Source organism: Eutrigla gurnardus, assembly GCF_963514095.1.
Source record: "Eutrigla gurnardus genome assembly, chromosome: 22".
NCBI lineage: Eukaryota > Metazoa > Chordata > Actinopteri > Perciformes > Triglidae > Eutrigla > Eutrigla gurnardus.
Window position 1 is genome coordinate 9463028 of NC_139933.1, and position 17614 is coordinate 9480641.

General features: G+C 41.7%; 3 protein-coding genes across 4 annotated transcripts; all 3 read right to left on the reverse strand.

Moving 5' to 3' along the window:
* Positions 1 to 126: 126 nt before the first annotated feature.
* On the reverse strand, positions 127 to 5584 carry cenpt (centromere protein T). Of its 2 annotated transcripts, none has more exons than XM_084040242.1 (13): positions 5267 to 5584; positions 4844 to 4964; positions 4613 to 4757; positions 4434 to 4527; positions 4161 to 4297; positions 3926 to 3983; positions 3677 to 3813; positions 2368 to 3549; positions 1775 to 2053; positions 1590 to 1689; positions 1197 to 1364; positions 930 to 1034; positions 127 to 693 (listed from the first exon to the last, which is right to left on the reverse strand). In XM_084040242.1, the coding sequence occupies exons 1-13, from the start codon at positions 5350 to 5352 to the stop codon at positions 564 to 566; spliced, it is 2742 nt and encodes a 913-aa protein (XP_083896368.1). In that variant the 5' UTR covers positions 5353 to 5584; the 3' UTR covers positions 127 to 563. The 2 variants fall into 2 exon arrangements, with proteins under 2 accessions (XP_083896368.1, XP_083896367.1); XM_084040241.1 differs by having other exon boundaries at positions 128 to 693; positions 1197 to 1367.
* Positions 5585 to 6380: 796 nt separating this feature from the next.
* ndufa4b (NDUFA4 mitochondrial complex associated b) lies at positions 6381 to 8616 on the reverse strand. The gene is made up of 4 exons (XM_084039931.1): positions 8426 to 8616; positions 7046 to 7134; positions 6840 to 6900; positions 6381 to 6643 (listed from the first exon to the last, which is right to left on the reverse strand). The coding sequence occupies exons 1-4, from the start codon at positions 8465 to 8467 to the stop codon at positions 6587 to 6589; spliced, it is 249 nt and encodes an 82-aa protein (XP_083896057.1). The 5' UTR covers positions 8468 to 8616; the 3' UTR covers positions 6381 to 6586.
* Positions 8617 to 9320: 704 nt separating this feature from the next.
* On the reverse strand, positions 9321 to 17588 carry LOC311008369 (protein FAM117A-like). Its single transcript, XM_084002008.1, has 8 exons — positions 16852 to 17588; positions 15732 to 15877; positions 15076 to 15183; positions 14628 to 14744; positions 13837 to 13965; positions 13483 to 13672; positions 12628 to 12796; positions 9321 to 11136 (listed from the first exon to the last, which is right to left on the reverse strand). Exons 1-8 carry the CDS (start codon positions 16973 to 16975, stop codon positions 10845 to 10847), a joined length of 1275 nt encoding a protein of 424 aa, XP_083858134.1. The 5' UTR covers positions 16976 to 17588; the 3' UTR covers positions 9321 to 10844.
* Between the last annotated feature and the right edge of the window lie 26 nt (positions 17589 to 17614).

Here is a 17614-nt window from a genome sequence, read left to right on the forward strand (position 1 = left end):
AACACAGTGTGCGGTTCAAGATTAACAGGCATCAACTGTTAAAGCTAAGCTTAAGATTCAGTTTACACAGGCGTCTTTAACACATGTTTAATATGGGCAAAGCACTGGACAATACACAAAACCCTCTGCAAAAAATGGTGCTTTTCCAATACAGTCATAAAATTGCATCAGATAGTTTCTACTGTTTATAGCAGAGCTTTATTTCAAGATTTGTTAACTGCAAACCTTTGTAGGAAAAGAAAGTATATTCATAAGCGCACAAATTAAGAATGTTGACACAAACGCACTCATAATCATGATGATAAAGCACTGTTGTCAAGCACCAAATGCATACATTACATACTTGACACCAGAGTGTGTATTTATAGAAAAAAGAAAGGCAGAAAAAGCTTTACAGACATCACGTACAAAACAGAATTGGTCAAAAAATATATACACATTTACAGAATGCTAAATATTCATTAAATGGAGACGTCATTGGTCCAAATCAATGCAGTGTAAGTCAAATATGTAGCTTTCCAACTGATGAAACCAGATGAAAAATGTAGTTTTATTGAAAACATTCATCTCCGCTCTTTAGGGATAACAACATTTCCACTGCTTGCAATTGGGATCAGGAGCTTGCGCTGGTCCATCCGAAGATATTTTTCAATGAGCACTTCCACAGGCACCTTGTCATTCACATAACCCTGCCTGCAGAGTGCAAAAACACATCAGTTAAGTCAAATGTAAGGTGTAAGGCGTTTTTATATATACCGTCGGCAAGATTTGTGCTCAGAGATGAATTTAGATTTGCTAACTGCTCATATTTCATGGTCACCTGTCCTTTTCTTCAGACTAAACATGCTCTAAAACAGCTCAAGCTTGCCATCTGGAGGTCAGTATAATCATAGCATGGCCACACTGCCTTGAGCACAGAACACACCTACCTTTTCAACAGAAGTTCAACATCTTCCACCTCAATGGTTTTTCTCTTTGCATGAGCAGCAAATGTCTCCAAGTCCTCAGCCAGCCGGTCAAAATATTTATCCATTCTGTTAAAGACAGGGAATTAGAATGAAGTGAGCCTGTACGTTAAACATGCATGATGTCCTCACCAGATTACAGTGCAAAATGTAAATGACCATAAGCAACATAATTGTGGCTTCATTAGTTCCAGCAGTCTATAAACTCAAAACCTTTAGTCAGTTACTTACATTTCTCTTAGGACGGGGTACACATCTGCAGAGACCTTCGCTTTGGCAAAGTGCCTGAACACACTCATCAGGTAGGTTTTAGGAAGCTCTGCTTCCTTTTTAGACGGCCCTCTCCTCTTCTGCCTCACCCTCTTTTGTTTAGGTGAAGGAACACCAGTGCCTGTACTACTGCTGGTATGACAGATATTAGAAGCAATTATCAGTTACAAGAAAGACGACAAATAAAATACATATAAGCAGTTGACCTTAAAATTGCCTTCCAGAGAAACTGTATCTGTTCTCTTTACTGTACACCGGACTCCAGTTGCACAATGTTTTATAAGCCTGGGTCCATTTTAGTATGTATTGTTATAATGTTAAAAAAGATGGACATCTTCAGAAAGTGCAACTTACCTGGCTTGAATATTCTTAAAAACAGAAGGTGAGGCCAGAGGATCAGGCTGAAGAAAGTGTATTTTCTGCTTGACAAATGCAGGAGTCTTGCTGGGGATCTCTGAAGAATTAAGAAAACAAAACATTTTACTCTTATTTTCCTTTAAACAAACAACAACAACAGGTACACAAAGATATAGACTGACCATCACTCTCTTCATCATCTTCATCATCCTCCCACTCTTCCTCCTGCTCAGCAGGGTCCAGACCAGCAGCTTCTTCAGGCGATTCTTCACTCAGGTGCCTACCATCTTCAATATCAAGCGCCGCCTCTGGAGGATCAAAGGAATTCTCTTTGTCAGCATCAGGCTCGGCCTCTGCATAAGCAGCATCCGTCTTTCCTTGGGTTGAGGACTTGGTCAAGTCAGGGTTTTCAATATGAAGCGAACTGCTCTCACGGCTTCCCGTTTCCAGGCTGCTGTGTGCTTTGGATTTGAAATATAAACAAACAGTAAGATGTTAAACAAGAAGTTTTATATAACTTGACACACAGTTCACCATTTGTTCATAGCTGGGAAATACAGCAATATATAATTAATGCTCAGTCAGACATCTATTATGAATAAGGCATGATATTCTTATTAATCGATTAGTTAATCCACAGAAATGTAATTTCCATCAATTCTGAAAACCTATTAATTGTTAAAATATTTGCAGATTTAACAGATTTATCATTAATAAATATTGATGTTGGGTACCCTTAAATCCACAGGGAGTTTAGATATGAGGATGTCCTTACCTGCCTCTGGGGCTTCTTCCAAATTTCCTGTTGCTTCTGCGACAGGCTTGAGTCCACCCTCAGAGCGATGAGCCCTTCCACTGATGTGTTCCAAGTCAGGTTGCAGCTCGCCGTCTTCCTCCTCTGGCTTCCCATCATGCTCGTCTTCAGGTTGGGAATCAGCCAAATCATCCTCGTCTCCAGATTTAGAATTGGTGTCAGGATCTTCTTGATCACTCTGATATCCCTCAACATCCTCCTCCGACTGCAGATCCGCAGCATCTTCTTCTTCAGTTTGGGAGTGAACTGCATCTTCACCTTCTGTTTGAGAGTCTGGCGAAACATCGTCTTCTTCCTCAGACTGAGACCTGGCTGCAACATCCTCTTCATGCTGGGAACTAACTCCATCTTTTTCTTCTTCGGTTTGAGTGTCTGGTGCAGCCTCTTCTTCCTCAGATTGGGTTGCAACATCCTCTTCATGCTGGGAACTAACTCCACCTTGTTCTTCTTCGGTTTGAGAGTCTGGTGCAGCCTCTTCTTCCTCAGATTGGGTTGCAACATCCTCTTCACGCTGGGAACTAACTCCATCTTTTTCTTCTTCGGTTTGAGTGTCTGGTGCAGACTCTTCTTCCTCAGATTGGGTTGCAACATCCTCTTCAGTGTGAAAATCTGCTGCACCTTGTTCTTCAGATTCAGAGTCACCTGCACCAGTTGTAACTGCCACTCTGTTATCTTCCTCAGACTCATATCTACCATCTTCTACGCTAGTCTTGGATTCAACTATACCTTCCTCTTCCTGAGACATGACTTTAAGTTGATCATCACCTTCCTTTTGATATTCAGCTGCATTCGCATCTTCCTCCACCGGAAATGAACATCCTTCATTCAGAGGTTTAGTTGCCTCTTCAGTTGGGAATGCATATGTTGATTTATCTTCCCCCAGCTTGCCCTGTTCCTCCTCCATCTGCTCGTCATGCTCCATCTGTCTCTGAAGCTGAGACGCCAACACTGTTGGTTTGTCCTGAGTTGCAACAATGGAAAAGTTGGAGGTAAAGGCATCCGGCTTGGCATAGAGGGCCGTGTTGCAGTGGAGGATATCGGTGGTGATATCAGGTTCACTGAGTTTGCTCATGCCCAAAGATAAGTCCTCAGAGTAGGCAGTCTCACTGAGACCCTGCTTCACTTGCACAAAGCTGCTCACTCCTGGGTGACAGGGGGGAAAAAAAACAAAAAGTTACAATCTGTGCTCTCATCGACATGTCATCACACATGGAACAAAAATGACGTAGATTTAGTAGTTTATGAAGATTATTTGAATGATTATAATCACCTCCCATCTGCCTTTTATTTACAGCAGCACCAAATTCTTCCGCTGTGATTTTTCGACGGTTAGAAACTCTTCTTTGCAGGCCCTTTCTCTCAGTCTGAACATTCACAAAGGGTGTTTTCAGACTCAAAGAAGTGGAACTACAACACAGATTGGACAGAGCACATAGTTATCGTTTCACATATTAACATTGTTAACTGCAATATTTACATGTAAAAAGAAACCAGGTGACATAGTAGTTTTTATTTTTACCTTGACAAAGAAAGTGAGGAATGGTCGCCTACTGATTCTTCATTTTGTTCCTCAAACTCTGTAAGCACAAGCATTCATCAGCTAGTCAATAAAACAATAGATATACAGCTCGTATGTTTCTTCAACATCCAACGCCATCCTCCCATTACTGTCGTTAATTCATCAATTTACAAACATCCTTTGGACTTTAACAAATGCCATTAAAACACTGAATCAATAGTGGCTTCAACCTTACCTTCTCCATCTTTAAGACGCTTTTCAAAAGCTGTGACATTAAGACTCCGACGTGGTCTCTTCCTGTTCAGTCCCTTTTCGGTACTCGCTGTGTTGCCAATAGTTATATCAGGAAGATCAAAGCCTGACAGCTCAATACTGAAAGTCAAAGAAATATTGACCTATTATACACACAACTAACATCAGTATTATTATTTAATATTGTTGGATAGATATCACAAATGTCAACAAGGGACATGGGATTACTGCCCACCCACCCACCCTCAAAACTCACCTAGGACGTTTCCTTGTAATGCTTGATTCAGCTGAAAATGATTGTGTGTCTTCCAACGTAGCCTTCTGATGAACTACGGGGGACTTCACAGGCTCTGAATCGCATGACAAATGACATTGTTTAAGGTCAACAAACGGGTGAAACATTATGTGCAATTTAAAACAGGCCCATGCATATACCTGTCCGCAGGATGTTCATGAGTGCGTGCCTCGGTGTTTCTCCATCATCAAACAGCAGTGAGGTTGAGGCTGGCGTGTTGATCTTTCTCAACACGACAGAGGCGGTCCTCCTCTTAGTGGCGGGCAGGGATTGCCTGGTTATACTCTGGAGAGAAGGGAAGACAAGTCAACTTTGAGAGAATCAACAGCACGACCACCACCATCATCATTACCTCAGCTCGCCTTCCTCACCTCCCGCATTTTATGTCTCAGGCTACGTCTCAGGAGGTCCTGTGGGGTTTGGGCTCCGGCATCTTTTTTGCTCAGTCTACTGCTTCTTCTGGTGGTGCTGGTATGCTGCGTTTTGGCAGAACTTCAGAAAGGACAGTTCATAATTAGCTTAATACTGGGATACAAAGCAATTGGACTCCTTTTTAACAGTTTGAAAATCAAGGATGTCTGTGGCAGAATCCTGTGTCCGTTATGTTAGGTGTAAACTTAAAGACTTTTAGTCTTTAGTAAAAATATATTTTCCATAGTTGTTTACTTTTATTTTAAACTTAGTTACAGTTACACATTCAGTAGAAGCCACAGGTTTACGGTTACTAATCCAGAATGACGTTAGTCAACATAGCTAGCGGTAGTTATTGAAGAGTTAAGGTGCTGTTGAAGTACCTGCGGGTGATGGGGGTCCTGGTTGGCTCGGTGCTGAGAATATGGGACAGCAGGACCCGAGCAGACACGTCCTCCGTAGGATCCATTTAGAATCCGAGCTAAGACAGTCAGCTGGTTAGCTGCTGCTAGCTAATAAACGTTCGCCAACGGTAAACAAACAGTAGCGTTAGCTTAAGATGTGGCCTTTTATATATCAGGCGTCCCCAACACACGGAGCTAAGCTGAGGACAGTGTCATTTATTACGAGTTTTATCTACTTAACGTTCAATTTGTTACCCTCTGTTGACCCTCTGTCTCTTTCGGTGTCAACGGATTCATTCCTCACACTGTCCCGCGTTATTTTCAAGTGAAATCTCGCGAGAGGAACGTTTTCTTCTTCTATTTAGCTAAATGAGGGTTTTGTGTCACAATCAGAGCGTCAGCGCCACCAATTGAAGGATCTATGTATAACAAGGAGTTCAGTGTTTTGTAATAATACAATATGAAAATACATTTTTGAGTTGAGTTGAGTGAGATGATTGTTTTGAAGCGAGTTACTTTAATTTTAAAGAGTTGAAACAAAAAGGAGATTGTGGGTGAACAAGATAATCCATGTTGTGTTATCCTTAAAAAAGTGTCAACAAACCAATTATACAAGGATTTTTTAATCTGGGCTGTCAAATAACATGTAAGTGATTTAGATCTGTCATTATATTAAAAGTATATCGAAAGTTATAGTGTCTTATCCCTGTGTTACAATTTGGAAATTAAAATTATTTGAATGCCATTAGGTGAAATATAGATCAAGTGGTTAATGAGAGCTCTTTCTATATGGAGCCAATATTTAATCTTTTTTTTAAAAAACTGAAGAATCAGAATCAGTGATGGTCCCCTCTCCTCATGTATAATAATAATAATAATCAGTATTCTCCACATACTAAAAAATCTCAATATGTGACAGAAAATGACTGGATTTGCCCTGCTTTAAGGGGAAGGAAGTGTATGTACACTGGTTACTTTTGCAAGAACATCAAATGACACCTTTCATATTAAAATAAATTAAATCTGTGTGCTTTAGTCTTGTGTTACAGCTACTGTGGACTTAAACTGAGAGGGAAAAAAATACACAGGTACGTAAGATTGGAACAGTTTTAATAATTAACACAATGTCAAAAATAAGTAAATGACCCCCCCTTCACACTGGAAATGAATTGACTGGACAAGTACAGCATAGATTCCCCCTTCATTCAATGTCAGGCGTTTCTTTAGGATTTGTTAAAAAGTGCAAAGGTTCCCCACGGTGACCACATTGTCAGCGACGGATGTGTGAAGGCACATGACTTAGAAATCAGGCCCTTCCTTCTTCAGCTTGGAGTAGTCCATGTTGATTTTGAAGAGCTGGAAATGCATGAATGAATGTTCACAATCAGTATGAACGAGGCAATATGGACTTTGAGGCAAGATAACAGCAATGACATGGCTTGTGGTTCAAATCCAACCAACGGGCCAAATGAAGGAATCTATAAAAATGGCAGCAAGTAATGAACATGCATCAGAAGTGGAAGGTTATTAATCTGAAATATAAGGATCATACTTTGTATTGGTGAGTGGGCTGCAGGTTGTTCCAGGGCTCAGGGTTGTTCTTCCTATCCCATCTGAGGACAGGAAATAATGAAAACTCTTAAATGTGAGCTTATCAATGTTCTTTTCATAACACCCAAACACACCAAAGTCTGATGAAAAGACAACAACACGTGTGAATATTTATAGGCCTCATTCTCAGATGTGATAGAGACTTACGAGACGTCGGGGTTTTTCAGAGCCAGCCGGGCCAAGTACATCATGCTCATGGTTGCCCCGCCACCGATGAAGAAGAAGAGGGGGATAAGCTTGTGGGCAAAGAAGAAGAGAAATAAACCACAGTGCAGGTTTCATATGAAATCATTTTTTATACCAGTGGGGCTTGAGGGCCTTTAAAACAAAGCATTTCAGTCTAATAATCTATTATTATATCTTCTCTATAAAATCTATGATGAGCTGTTAGAGTAAAGTCTAAATTACATTGTAATTTACTGTATCACATGTCCTGTTAATCATCTCCCAGCTTACCAAATCACTTAGCCTACATACATGTTCACTCTTCTTCAGTGGTGCAGTGTCACATTAACTCATGTACTTAAGTGTGATTTTGAGGAACTTGTCATTTCCTTCTTTGCCACATTACAATGCTACTCTGCTACATCATCATACAGAAAATATTGTACTTTTGACTCCTCTGCTTTTATTTGATTCAATAATACAAAATATCATCAACAAATATGTCTCTAAGAATCAATAGTTATTACTTATATTTATTATTATTGCTTTTCGCTTTTACCCTATAATGACAATAATGGATTAAAGCTACAGTTTAGAGGACACTTGCTTTCTACTGGTGTATTAATATAGACGCGGCGCTGCCGTAAAGCAAACTGCTTCACCCGTCGCCCTTGGATATAATCGGACTCTCTACATGCATTGCTCTGGCATTGAGTCAGCCGGTATGGAGACAGTATAGTACAGTGTACGTGCTGCATCGCCCCACACGCATGGCTGCATGAGCATGCATGGTGTACTATATCTCTTAAAGGGAAACAGATTGTGTTCCTGTCATAGACGGGACTTCGCACTTTAAACAAGCCAATGACAATAATGGCTCCTGTATTAACGTATTAAAGCCTCATCGGAGCAGGTGGTTTCATTTTTAGAGGAAAAAAAAGAAAATTCTGTCACGACTCTCAGAGGGTGGACGAGCAAAGAATTAAGCATATATGAATTAAGCCTCTATAGAGAGGATAATAACAGGAATATAATAAGGAGAGATAAATGCGGGTTGTAATGTGGAGTTATAGGTGTTAAATTGCCCTTATCCTCCATTTTCATCCTGAAATCAGACATTTTTGCAGTCAGACATACATTTAACGGACTGTAAATAACAATACAGTATAAGATAGGAGAGGTGCGTTGATAAATAATTGGAAATCACGCGTCAGATCATTAATCACGTTAATTAAGATTACATTTTGGGGACACCGGCACGCGCAACTGCACCATCGCGTCCTCGGCCATGCCTTCAATGTCACCGGGTCGTTCACACGTTATAAAGAAACATATATACACACACAACATTTTAGGACTCACAGCTGGATGGCTCTTGAGCTGTTTGGCGACGAGCCCCAACATGTCGGGCTATCCGCAGTCAGAGTGCGTTGAAGCGGATACCTGCGGGGAGAAACGCGCGCTGCTGCTTCTGCGGAGGAAAGTGTGCGGATTCTGACGAGGGTGAACGTCTCGAAGCGGACACCGCCTGCTCTACTGTCAGGCAATCCCACAATGCAACGGCAACAGCTGTATGCCGGACTGTAGATCATGTGTGGGACAGCGAGTGCAGGTCTTAAAGAAAAGTCTATTCCTGTCCACACGTTAAACATCTTATTTTACATCAACATCTCTATTCAATACAAGGGAGCGTTTAGTTCATTTAAATCATCTATAAAGAAAAACCCACTTTATTCTCACGTGAGAGGAAAAATACTCACCATAACGACCGTTAAGTGCCTTTCTGGAGCTTTTGATAATGGCACATGAGCTTCATCAGCAGTTGTTGTGAAATTGCAGGTTATTTTTTCTGAGGACTGTTAGGATTTCTTTGAGGCCATGTTGGATTAAAAGTCAATTTCCATGATAACTGGCTAAATCCATCTGCAGATGAAGATCACGTTATGTGACTGAAAGCATAATAACAGTCATTATATGCACCGAGGGGAGAAGATAGGTCAAGAAAGAACTTTTACGTCAAACTTCTTTGAGGCCTTGTGGAAGGTGATTTTCAGAGTCACTATTTATCAGCAAGACATTTTAGCTCCATCAGAACAAACCGGATTCATTTCAACTGTCGACTTCCTCACTATGCACTGTGGGCGCAAAAAACATCAGTCTTAAAGTCCTGAAAACAGGAGGTTAACGGTCCAGGTTCCGATTTCACAAGACATTGGAAATTCAGACCAGAGCAGTTAATAAATCACAAAAACAACACGTTATCAATGATATATTTATGTGGACAGAACACAGAACCTGAGATAACAGCACATCTCCCTAGCATTGACACCGATTCAGAAAACATTGAAATTGAGGCTTATTTGGAAAAAAAAGACAATGTTTCAAAACATCAGTATTTCACCAGGATACTTGAACTATAAATCAAACAATCTGACTAGATAACTTTCCATTTACGTGTGCACACACGCACACACACACACACACATACACACAAACACACACACACACAAACTCCTGTCATAGACAATAAACCCAGGACTAAGGGAGTCACATCTCCCCTCCACATAAAATCCCTCTCCTGGAAGTGCATAAAAATCCACCCGATACAGTATCTCGTGTAACACCTGACTCAATTATACTGACAGAACCAAACTAAAAGTAACAGGGTTTTTTTTTTCTTTTGTTTTTAGCTTATGTTGCAGGTAATTGAAAAACAAAATGTAGAAAACACACATTACTATTCTTAAAGTACAAAAGTGAATATAAAAATAAGAATTGCAACTCAAAAGTAGCAGTTCAATTTGTGCAAACATGTCTACCAGAAATAAAAACTATTTGAACATCAACTTGTCAGCTTGGCAGAAGACGACGGGACATCTTCAGAGAAACATTTAAGGATGGCAAATCTACACCACTAAAACTGGTTAGGTAGTCAGCTAGGTTGTGAAACCTCAAAACTATAAACATTCCATCAAGCACACATCTAGAACATCAAGAAATAGCAGAGTTTTTTTTTTATCCATTAACACGTGCACAAGTAAACAAGAGGACAACAAAAACAACATCTGTACAACTTCTAAAGCAGGAATGCACGAGTGTAAGCATTTAGATATCGATGCTACCCAAGTCCAAATGGAAAACTCTCTCCAGTCTACAATAATCAAAATGTGATTTCATTTTGCTGCGTTTTTTTTGTTTTTGTTTTTAAATCAGGTAAATAAAAATAGTACCCAATTGATTTGTCGCGCTTTGTACACCAGCAACAGGTGCAGGGTCAAGTTAGGTAAAAATAATTGCAGATAAATATCTTTGAATACTTAAAAACAAGCAAACTTATCCAAGAGAGGTTTTTCTTACTTGACCCCAACATTTCGGATAGAGATGACACACTGGTCAGTTTAAAAAAACAACAACAAAAAAACTGTGTCAAGTCTCCGTTGGGGAATCATTTGTGAAGCATGTGAGAGTATAATGGAACGGCCTCATCTCTCACACTTGTGTTCAGCCAAAAATATATATCTTTGGATTATGAAATGACAGAAACGCCTTAATTTAGAAATTTCAATGCCCGGAACACCCAAAACAACAAGCTCATAAAGCATATCCATTGGATTGCGTACAAGTACGATATTAATTCTTCTTTCAATATTATTATTATTATTTTTCCCAACACAAGATTATTTTAAATCTGTATAGAAAATCAATGGTCCTTTCCTAAAATAAAGCAACATTAACAAATCTGTCTCAGACTACTTAAGTATTTGCATTATGCATCTATAAATCAGAAAGCGAGGCCCTCCCCAGAGCTTTCTCCCATGACAGCGGCGGTGGCGGAGGGATCTGGAGGAGCTGCCCGGTTGCCAGAGGACGTTGTCTGGCAGGAGCTTGTTCCCTGGCTCAAGCAACTACCTGCTGGAGAGACGGCAAGGCTGCGGAATAACAGGTCCATGGAGGGGAGCAGCGGCTTGAGGAGGCTGACGGGGCAGAAGGCCGAGCCTCCGTGGGGGGTGAAGTTTACCTTGTTGGGGTCTGGGCAGGAGGAGATGAGGGCTGGCTTTGGTTGGCGTGGAGTGCTATAGGATGAGAGCAGAGGGGCTATAAGGAACTAATAACGATAATATGTGTAAGTGGTCCGAATGAGGGTTGCTTGCATACTTACACATGGTCAGCATGGCAGACATTGTTATTGTGATGTCCATAGGAAATAAACTAAATATTAGTCACCCCTCATCACTAGAACCCACTAATCTCTAGTATGACAGGATTTATTTTACCTTAGATGTCACAAGCTACAGACTCATGATATTATAATACAGACATCTTAAGTAAGTCTAAACTCCTCACTTTTTTCAGCTGTAAAACCAATATAATATGGGTATTATATATGCATAGTGACTGCCCTCTACTGGTTGAAACCTGGCTATTGCAACTGATTTTTGCCTTTGGCCTGATCTGAAGCCTGATTCATCACTAACACCCCTCCCAGCCACCACCTCAAACATGAGTGTGTCCTGACTTTGCAGACTGAAAGGGTAACGGCTAATAACTAATACTCCTCGCTCCACAATTATCCCGTGAATCGCTGATGCTTGTTTCTATGCACTAATGCTAACCACTAGCATACACATATCCCAGCCTTGCATACAAATTCACAACTATAAGTTTTCCCCAATCTTTGGTTATTATAACAGCACTCACCTAACCATAATCATAACAATATTTGTATAGTATGTAAAGTACAATAGTCAGTGTAGCTCTTACAGTGTTTCTGTTGACTGATAGCAGACTGGAGAGCTGCTGCTCCAGTCTGCAGCAGCAGCTGGGAGCATATGGCCGTTAGGGACCCTCCAGAATCTAAGCTACTGGGAGCAAACACTGACTGGTGGAGACTTTGCAAGAGTTGTCCTTCGATGCCAACAAAAACAGAATCATTCTGCTGTAATGAACGTCAGCGTAACCAGTTCTTGTTGGATTTTTATCTCCGTCCAGTTTGAAAGAAGTCTGTTTTACAATGAGTTAACAAGGCAATTAAGGGATGTTATGTGGCTTGTGAAAAATGCGTCCAGTATTTAGTTTGGTTACTATGGAGCAAAATAACCGGTCATAGTCTGTGTCCTTTTTCACTTTTCCCAACAGAGTTAATGGACTCCGAAAGGGGCGTGGCCATGGAGGGAACAGACTCTCAGTAGGGGTGCTTTCTGAAATATCAGATATTGCTCAACTCCACCCTTTTAACACATCCAAGTCTATGTACTGGTTGTGGGGAGTGCTCCAGAGCTGTGTGAAGTCTGTGAAATTGCAAGTGTGCTTAAAAGACCTACTAGCGTAACACTGCTGAAGCTTGAAAAGGAGTGCCTACATTACCCACAATGCAAGTTGACAGCAGACAGTTTAGACAAGGAAGAAGAATGTGTGAAATAAAAAAAAAAGTCTGAATATGTTATAATGCTAAATGCTAAAATGGTGGAGTCTTTATTGCTCTTTCAAGCTGGTGACTCCTGTCAGTGTGCTCAGAGCAACCATGACAGAGAAGTCGATTCCTTTCAGCTGCAGGACAAACGTACCTGGTTTCCTCCCAGACTTTGACCTTTTCGCAGCCCTCTGGAGGCTCTCTCTGGAAGCAGCAACTCTTGTTGGGCCCCGGAGAGGACGACATCAGCAGAGGCAGGGACAGGTCAGCCTCACTCTGGGAGAAGGGGGACAGGAGGCACATCTCTGCGCTGTCTGTCAAACCTGGAAACAGCAATGAAAATTACAATATGATCAAAGATTATCAGCAAAACTTCTGAGATTTTACTTGAAGATTTGAGGCAACGTGCGCACATTACTCATTGTCATTGTTCTCAATATATGAAATAAATTAGCTATGTTAATCTTAAACTCCTGTTAAATCTTAACTCCTCCTACATTTTGATACTGTAAACTGGAGTTTGTTGTGCCTTAAAGTCGAGTATCTAACTTTGGTACTGTGGCGTATTTCCAAGAGAAACAAGACAGGCAGGCAGCATATAATGTTTGATTTGATCTGTGCAGAGCTGACGTCACAGATTAATGGATGGATGTCAATATATAGGGGTTCGTTTTGGGCGTCTAGGTCGGGTGGTGCAGTTGGTCCCTTGTGTTTTCTGGTAATGCTCTAATTTATTACTAATCTAACCGTTTTAAGTTGTGTGTAACGGGAACTTCAAGGTACGTCATTGAAGGCACATGACTCACTCAGACCTCAATGACTGAATCAACTTGCATCATTGAACATTTTTCAATGGTCAAGTCCAAACAGTGGACAGTACAAATTTATTGTAAAAAAGGAAATTGTGGACAAAACTCGACTTTGACCCCGTCTCACGATCACATTTCCAAGTAACTTAAACCACCATAACATTTGGAACCAGTGAGCGGACACGTTCTACTTGGCTGACCTTGGTGTAGATCCAGAGGTGCATCGTCGGAGTTGGGTGGCGTGATGGAGATGCTTGCGGGAGAGGAGCTGGGTGAGGAGGAGGTGGAGGAAGAGGAGGACAGGGGTGCGATGGCAGGGTCACTCTGAGATCCGTTGCTGCAGCTCTGCGGCGGTACCGGAGCACGGTGACCATCTGGAACCTCGAGCAGCTGGCAAAACGGAAACAACACAGTGTAAGTTATGTCAACCACCTTAATATCACATGCTCCCTTTCAGGAACCCCCCCAATAAACGTCACATTTTCCTTTAAGAGTAAAACAACTCCTAAATCTTTTGACATGCGCATGCTGTATGGAGGGTAGGTGACAGTTACCCTGTGCTGAGGATGCAGTGGCTGGCAGACGAACATGCCTTCCAGCTCCTGGTTGAGGCCCTCCACACTGCAGCGCAGTCGAGGGACCAGTGTAGACAGGGGTGCAAGGGGGATGGGAACTGGCTGAGTCTGAGGACACAAAGAAACAAGTTAAATGGAATTTAGGCTGCGTAACACATCAGACACTGTTTTACAGTTAGCTAGACAGTTTTTCTTGTTGTGAAGCACATAGCGCTGCATTCTTTGTGTGAGGAGTGCTGCATAAATAAAGTTCATCATTGTTAACTTTATTCTAAAGTGGTCTTGTTCAGGCCCCAAAGCACATTCTTCAAGAGTTCGATATTAAAGCCACGTGCGCTAAAGAGATCATTGTGTGCTATTAGAACCTCATGAACACTTTCAGATACAGAAATCAGGTTTGTAGTTGTTCCCATGGGGTCGTCTCACCGCGGTCCGAAACTGCCTCAGCGCAGTGGAGTGTAGCGCCACGCAACGAGACGGTGCGTACCAGCTGTGCTCAAAAGCAGAACTACGCATTTCTACCCGAAAGCAGAAGAGACATGAAGTAGTCGTCTTCCTGTTGCTTCAGCGTTTTATTTCATCCACTTCCTGCGAAATGAGCTGCACACCCGTCTAACTCACTTTGATGAAGGTTACCAGTGATAATCGCCCGGAGACAGACAGGCTCCACTGATAAAGAAATATCTTTGTCAACTTTGCCTATGCGTACACACGTGAAAGTATGAGTAATGAGTGCAGTGTGTTTATGCGTGGCGATGATGCCAAGGTACCTGAGTGGTTCCTAGGCTACAGCTCCCCTGAGGATATCCACGCTGGCGGTCTTTGTCATGCCCTCCCGAGACTGCAGGTTTGCTGCGCTGCTGCAGCTGTTGTTTTAGTTTAGCGATCTGCAAACGAACAGAGGTTATTGTCAGTCAATCAGCACAGGGAAAGTCCTCAAAAATGTCACATGCTTTACAACAAGGGTGCCTTCTGAAGCACGGTAACATTTTAGTGGCGATAATCTGATAATCAGCCGTGGTTCAGATAAAATAAATATGGAGGAATGAGGCTCCTGAATGCTGTTAAAAAAGGGAAGTTTCTTCGCAGATGAGGTCATTTGCTCTCCTGTTGCTCAACACGGTCAAAGTAATTGAGTAAGGCCTTTTTCCAAGGAGCGTGCTCTCTTGGCCATCCAGTTTAGCAAACACACATTGAGTAACACAGGCAGGGATTCACCTCTCGCAGATGCTCATCGCTGCCCCATGATGCCGATCGTTTGTGGCTGCCGCTGCCGCTGCTGCTACCTCTCCTGCTTTGGGATTTATCTGACCACGAGTCTGGTGTCTGAGAGGAAGAAGGCAACTGTAAGAACAAATATTCTTCAAATAAGACCCCATGTGACTAATGAATAAGCGTATACATTAAAGTTTGAGCCCGAAGCTGTCCACGATCATGTTAAAATAAAAAAAAAGTAAACTGTTATGTTTGAGTATAAGTTATCAAGGACTTCAAACATCCTTCACCAATGGTTGCAAAGTCTTTCATGCTCAGAAAGCTGATCTGCAGCCACATCACACCATCCACACCTACAGACGCGCACTGCACTTGTATAAGAGCGAAAGAGCAGGAGAAACTGAAAAAACAAATAGAAGGGGGAGGATGTGGGCAACCGAGGAGCAGTGGCGAGGGCCTGCACACAGAGCAGAGAGGATGGGTGCAGCCAAAAACGGCCTCATCAGCTGACTTCGGGGACAGTTTGCTCGCTCCAATAGCTATACAAGCACCAGCATTAATGACTTGAAACTCTAAATATAGAAACATCTGTGGTAAAGACGTGCATTCCGTTCATTTCAGCATTATTATGATGACACACGCGTCTTCGTGGAGCCGACCTGGGTGGACTTGTCCTTGCGAGACAGGCTGCTCTGGCCCTCTGGTTCTTTGGGCCAGTGTCCCTGCAGGTACGGCCCGATGATGGCATCAAGAGACATTGTCCGCCTTATGCCAGGGCTGACCTGGTGTTGGTGGGGCTTTCCAGCTGTCAGAAAGAAGACAATCCTGTTATTTCTTCTTTGCCTCAGGTGGCAGAATTGCTGAATTTCAAGTAATCTCCATTATTGGACTTTATATTAATATTGGGAGATTATTTTCATCTTCATACCAGAAATGACAAATTATGTCGCTGTTAAAAAAAAGTTCAAGTGAACAACTAAAAAAGGTGTAATGACGTAGTTACACCATGTAAACTTGGAGCTAATTTCAGTTAACAAACGTCTAAGCCCAAAATGATTAGTTGATTCATTGATTAGATGATCGACAGAGGACTCAATGCCACGGATTGATAATCTGTTAATCTTTAAAGTCATTTCTTGACAGAAAATTCCCCCAAACTTGCTGGTTTTAATAAACTATGAAGATTTCCTGTTTTATATTATAGAAGAAAGTCACTGTGAGCTCCTATATGGCCTTTTATCACAATCATCTGATATTTCATTAACTAAAATCGATAAATCGACATGGTATTTGCCAGATTTATCCATAATAAAACTAATATGGTAGCTATAATCACATCTATATATGATAATAATTTTTAAGTTACATTGTCTTTATTATATTTCTACTGAACAGTTTTACACAGTTAATATTAAATATATTTTTATTGCTATTAAATTCCAATGACAGCATGATAGGCGTGAACACTTTAATATACTCACTAACTAAGTTGTTAGAGATAGAGAGACTTCCTTGTTGACATCATTGATTTTTTTTTTTTATGGATGCTGCCCTGCTACAGATGTTTCCCAATCGCTGGGGCTTTACTAGGTCACCTATCAAGTTGGGAAGTAATTATAGCCGCTTTTATAGCTGGTGTAGATGTTGTGGAAACACGTATAAAAAGCAAGCCACCGTACTCAGTTCCTGCATCTATCACGACTGCGTCACATTCAAGCTTATACACGTCCACCCGGGGTCATTATGATGCATATAACGTGACAGGTGTTGAGCTCGTACCTGACTTCCCATCCCTCCGGTGTGGTCGAGGCTTGCTGGCCAGCTGATAGGGAATAGTAGCCTTGAGAGGTTGTGGACCCAAAGTAGCTCCCCGGATCTGTCCGACTCCATTTCGGCCAGACATCTTTTCCCAGGAAAGAAAAATAAATAACAAAAATATGGCCAACTAAGTTCGTAGCTAACTGAAGAAAATAAAAAACAAATACGTCTCGACTGGTGTAGCTCTGGGGGCGCTCTGAGCAAACACTGGTGGTGGTTTACCAGCTGCAACCCTTCCTCCACTTGTAATGATGACTACTAAAAACCGTTACAAAAGTCAGCCTTGAGCAATAAACACACCATTTCCGAGTAAATACAACCAGCCAGTAACGCTTAGCTCGACAGATGAGACGTTACGAACGGCGTGTGATTAATTCTTCGGTGGTCATACTTTTTTTTTCCTTTTCTTTTTCTTTTTTTTTTTTTCTGGCTTGTGTTGCGAGTTAGCAGCCTAGCAAGCAAAGTTTCTTTGTGAGGATGTTGAGCTGTTTCACCCCGTTGTCGAACGAGGAAGCGGCTCCAGTTTTCAAAAAGTCACTTTAACGTCAACTCCTACGTCTTCTGAGCAAAACTTGGACGCATATTTGATTACAGCTTTCCGGGGCTGGAGCGTGCTTTTAGTGGCCCGGAAAGTCGCGAGGTGACCACAGTTATTTTCCCCCTCCGCGTTCTTGTCTTAACTCCAAACACCTCCACCACCACGCTGGTGTGGATTTAATTATAT

Coding starts and splice junctions, on each gene's coding strand:
- LOC311008369 (XM_084002008.1), bottom strand. CDS start 16,975: ATGTCTGGCCGAAATGGAGTCGGACAGATCCGGGGAGCTACTTTGGGT. Junction 15,878..16,851: donor CCGGAGGGATGGGAAGTCAG/GTACGAGCTCAA, acceptor TCTTTCTGACAG/CTGGAAAGCCCCACCAACAC. Junction 11,137..12,627: donor AAAGTCTGGGAGGAAACCAG/GTACGTTTGTCC, acceptor CTCATCCTATAG/CACTCCACGCCAACCAAAGC.
- cenpt (XM_084040241.1), bottom strand. CDS start 5,352: ATGGATCCTACGGAGGACGTGTCTGCTCGGGTCCTGCTGTCCCATATT. Junction 3,984..4,160: donor GCGTCTTAAAGATGGAGAAG/GTAAGGTTGAAG, acceptor TTGTGCTTACAG/AGTTTGAGGAACAAAATGAA. Junction 1,035..1,196: donor TACCCCGTCCTAAGAGAAAT/GTAAGTAACTGA, acceptor TGTCTTTAACAG/AATGGATAAATATTTTGACC.
- ndufa4b (XM_084039931.1), bottom strand. CDS start 8,467: ATGTTGGGGCTCGTCGCCAAACAGCTCAAGAGCCATCCAGCT. Junction 7,135..8,425: donor AGCTCAAGAGCCATCCAGCT/GTGAGTCCTAAA, acceptor TTTGCCCACAAG/CTTATCCCCCTCTTCTTCTT. Junction 6,901..7,045: donor CTGAAAAACCCCGACGTCTC/GTAAGTCTCTAT, acceptor TCCTGTCCTCAG/ATGGGATAGGAAGAACAACC.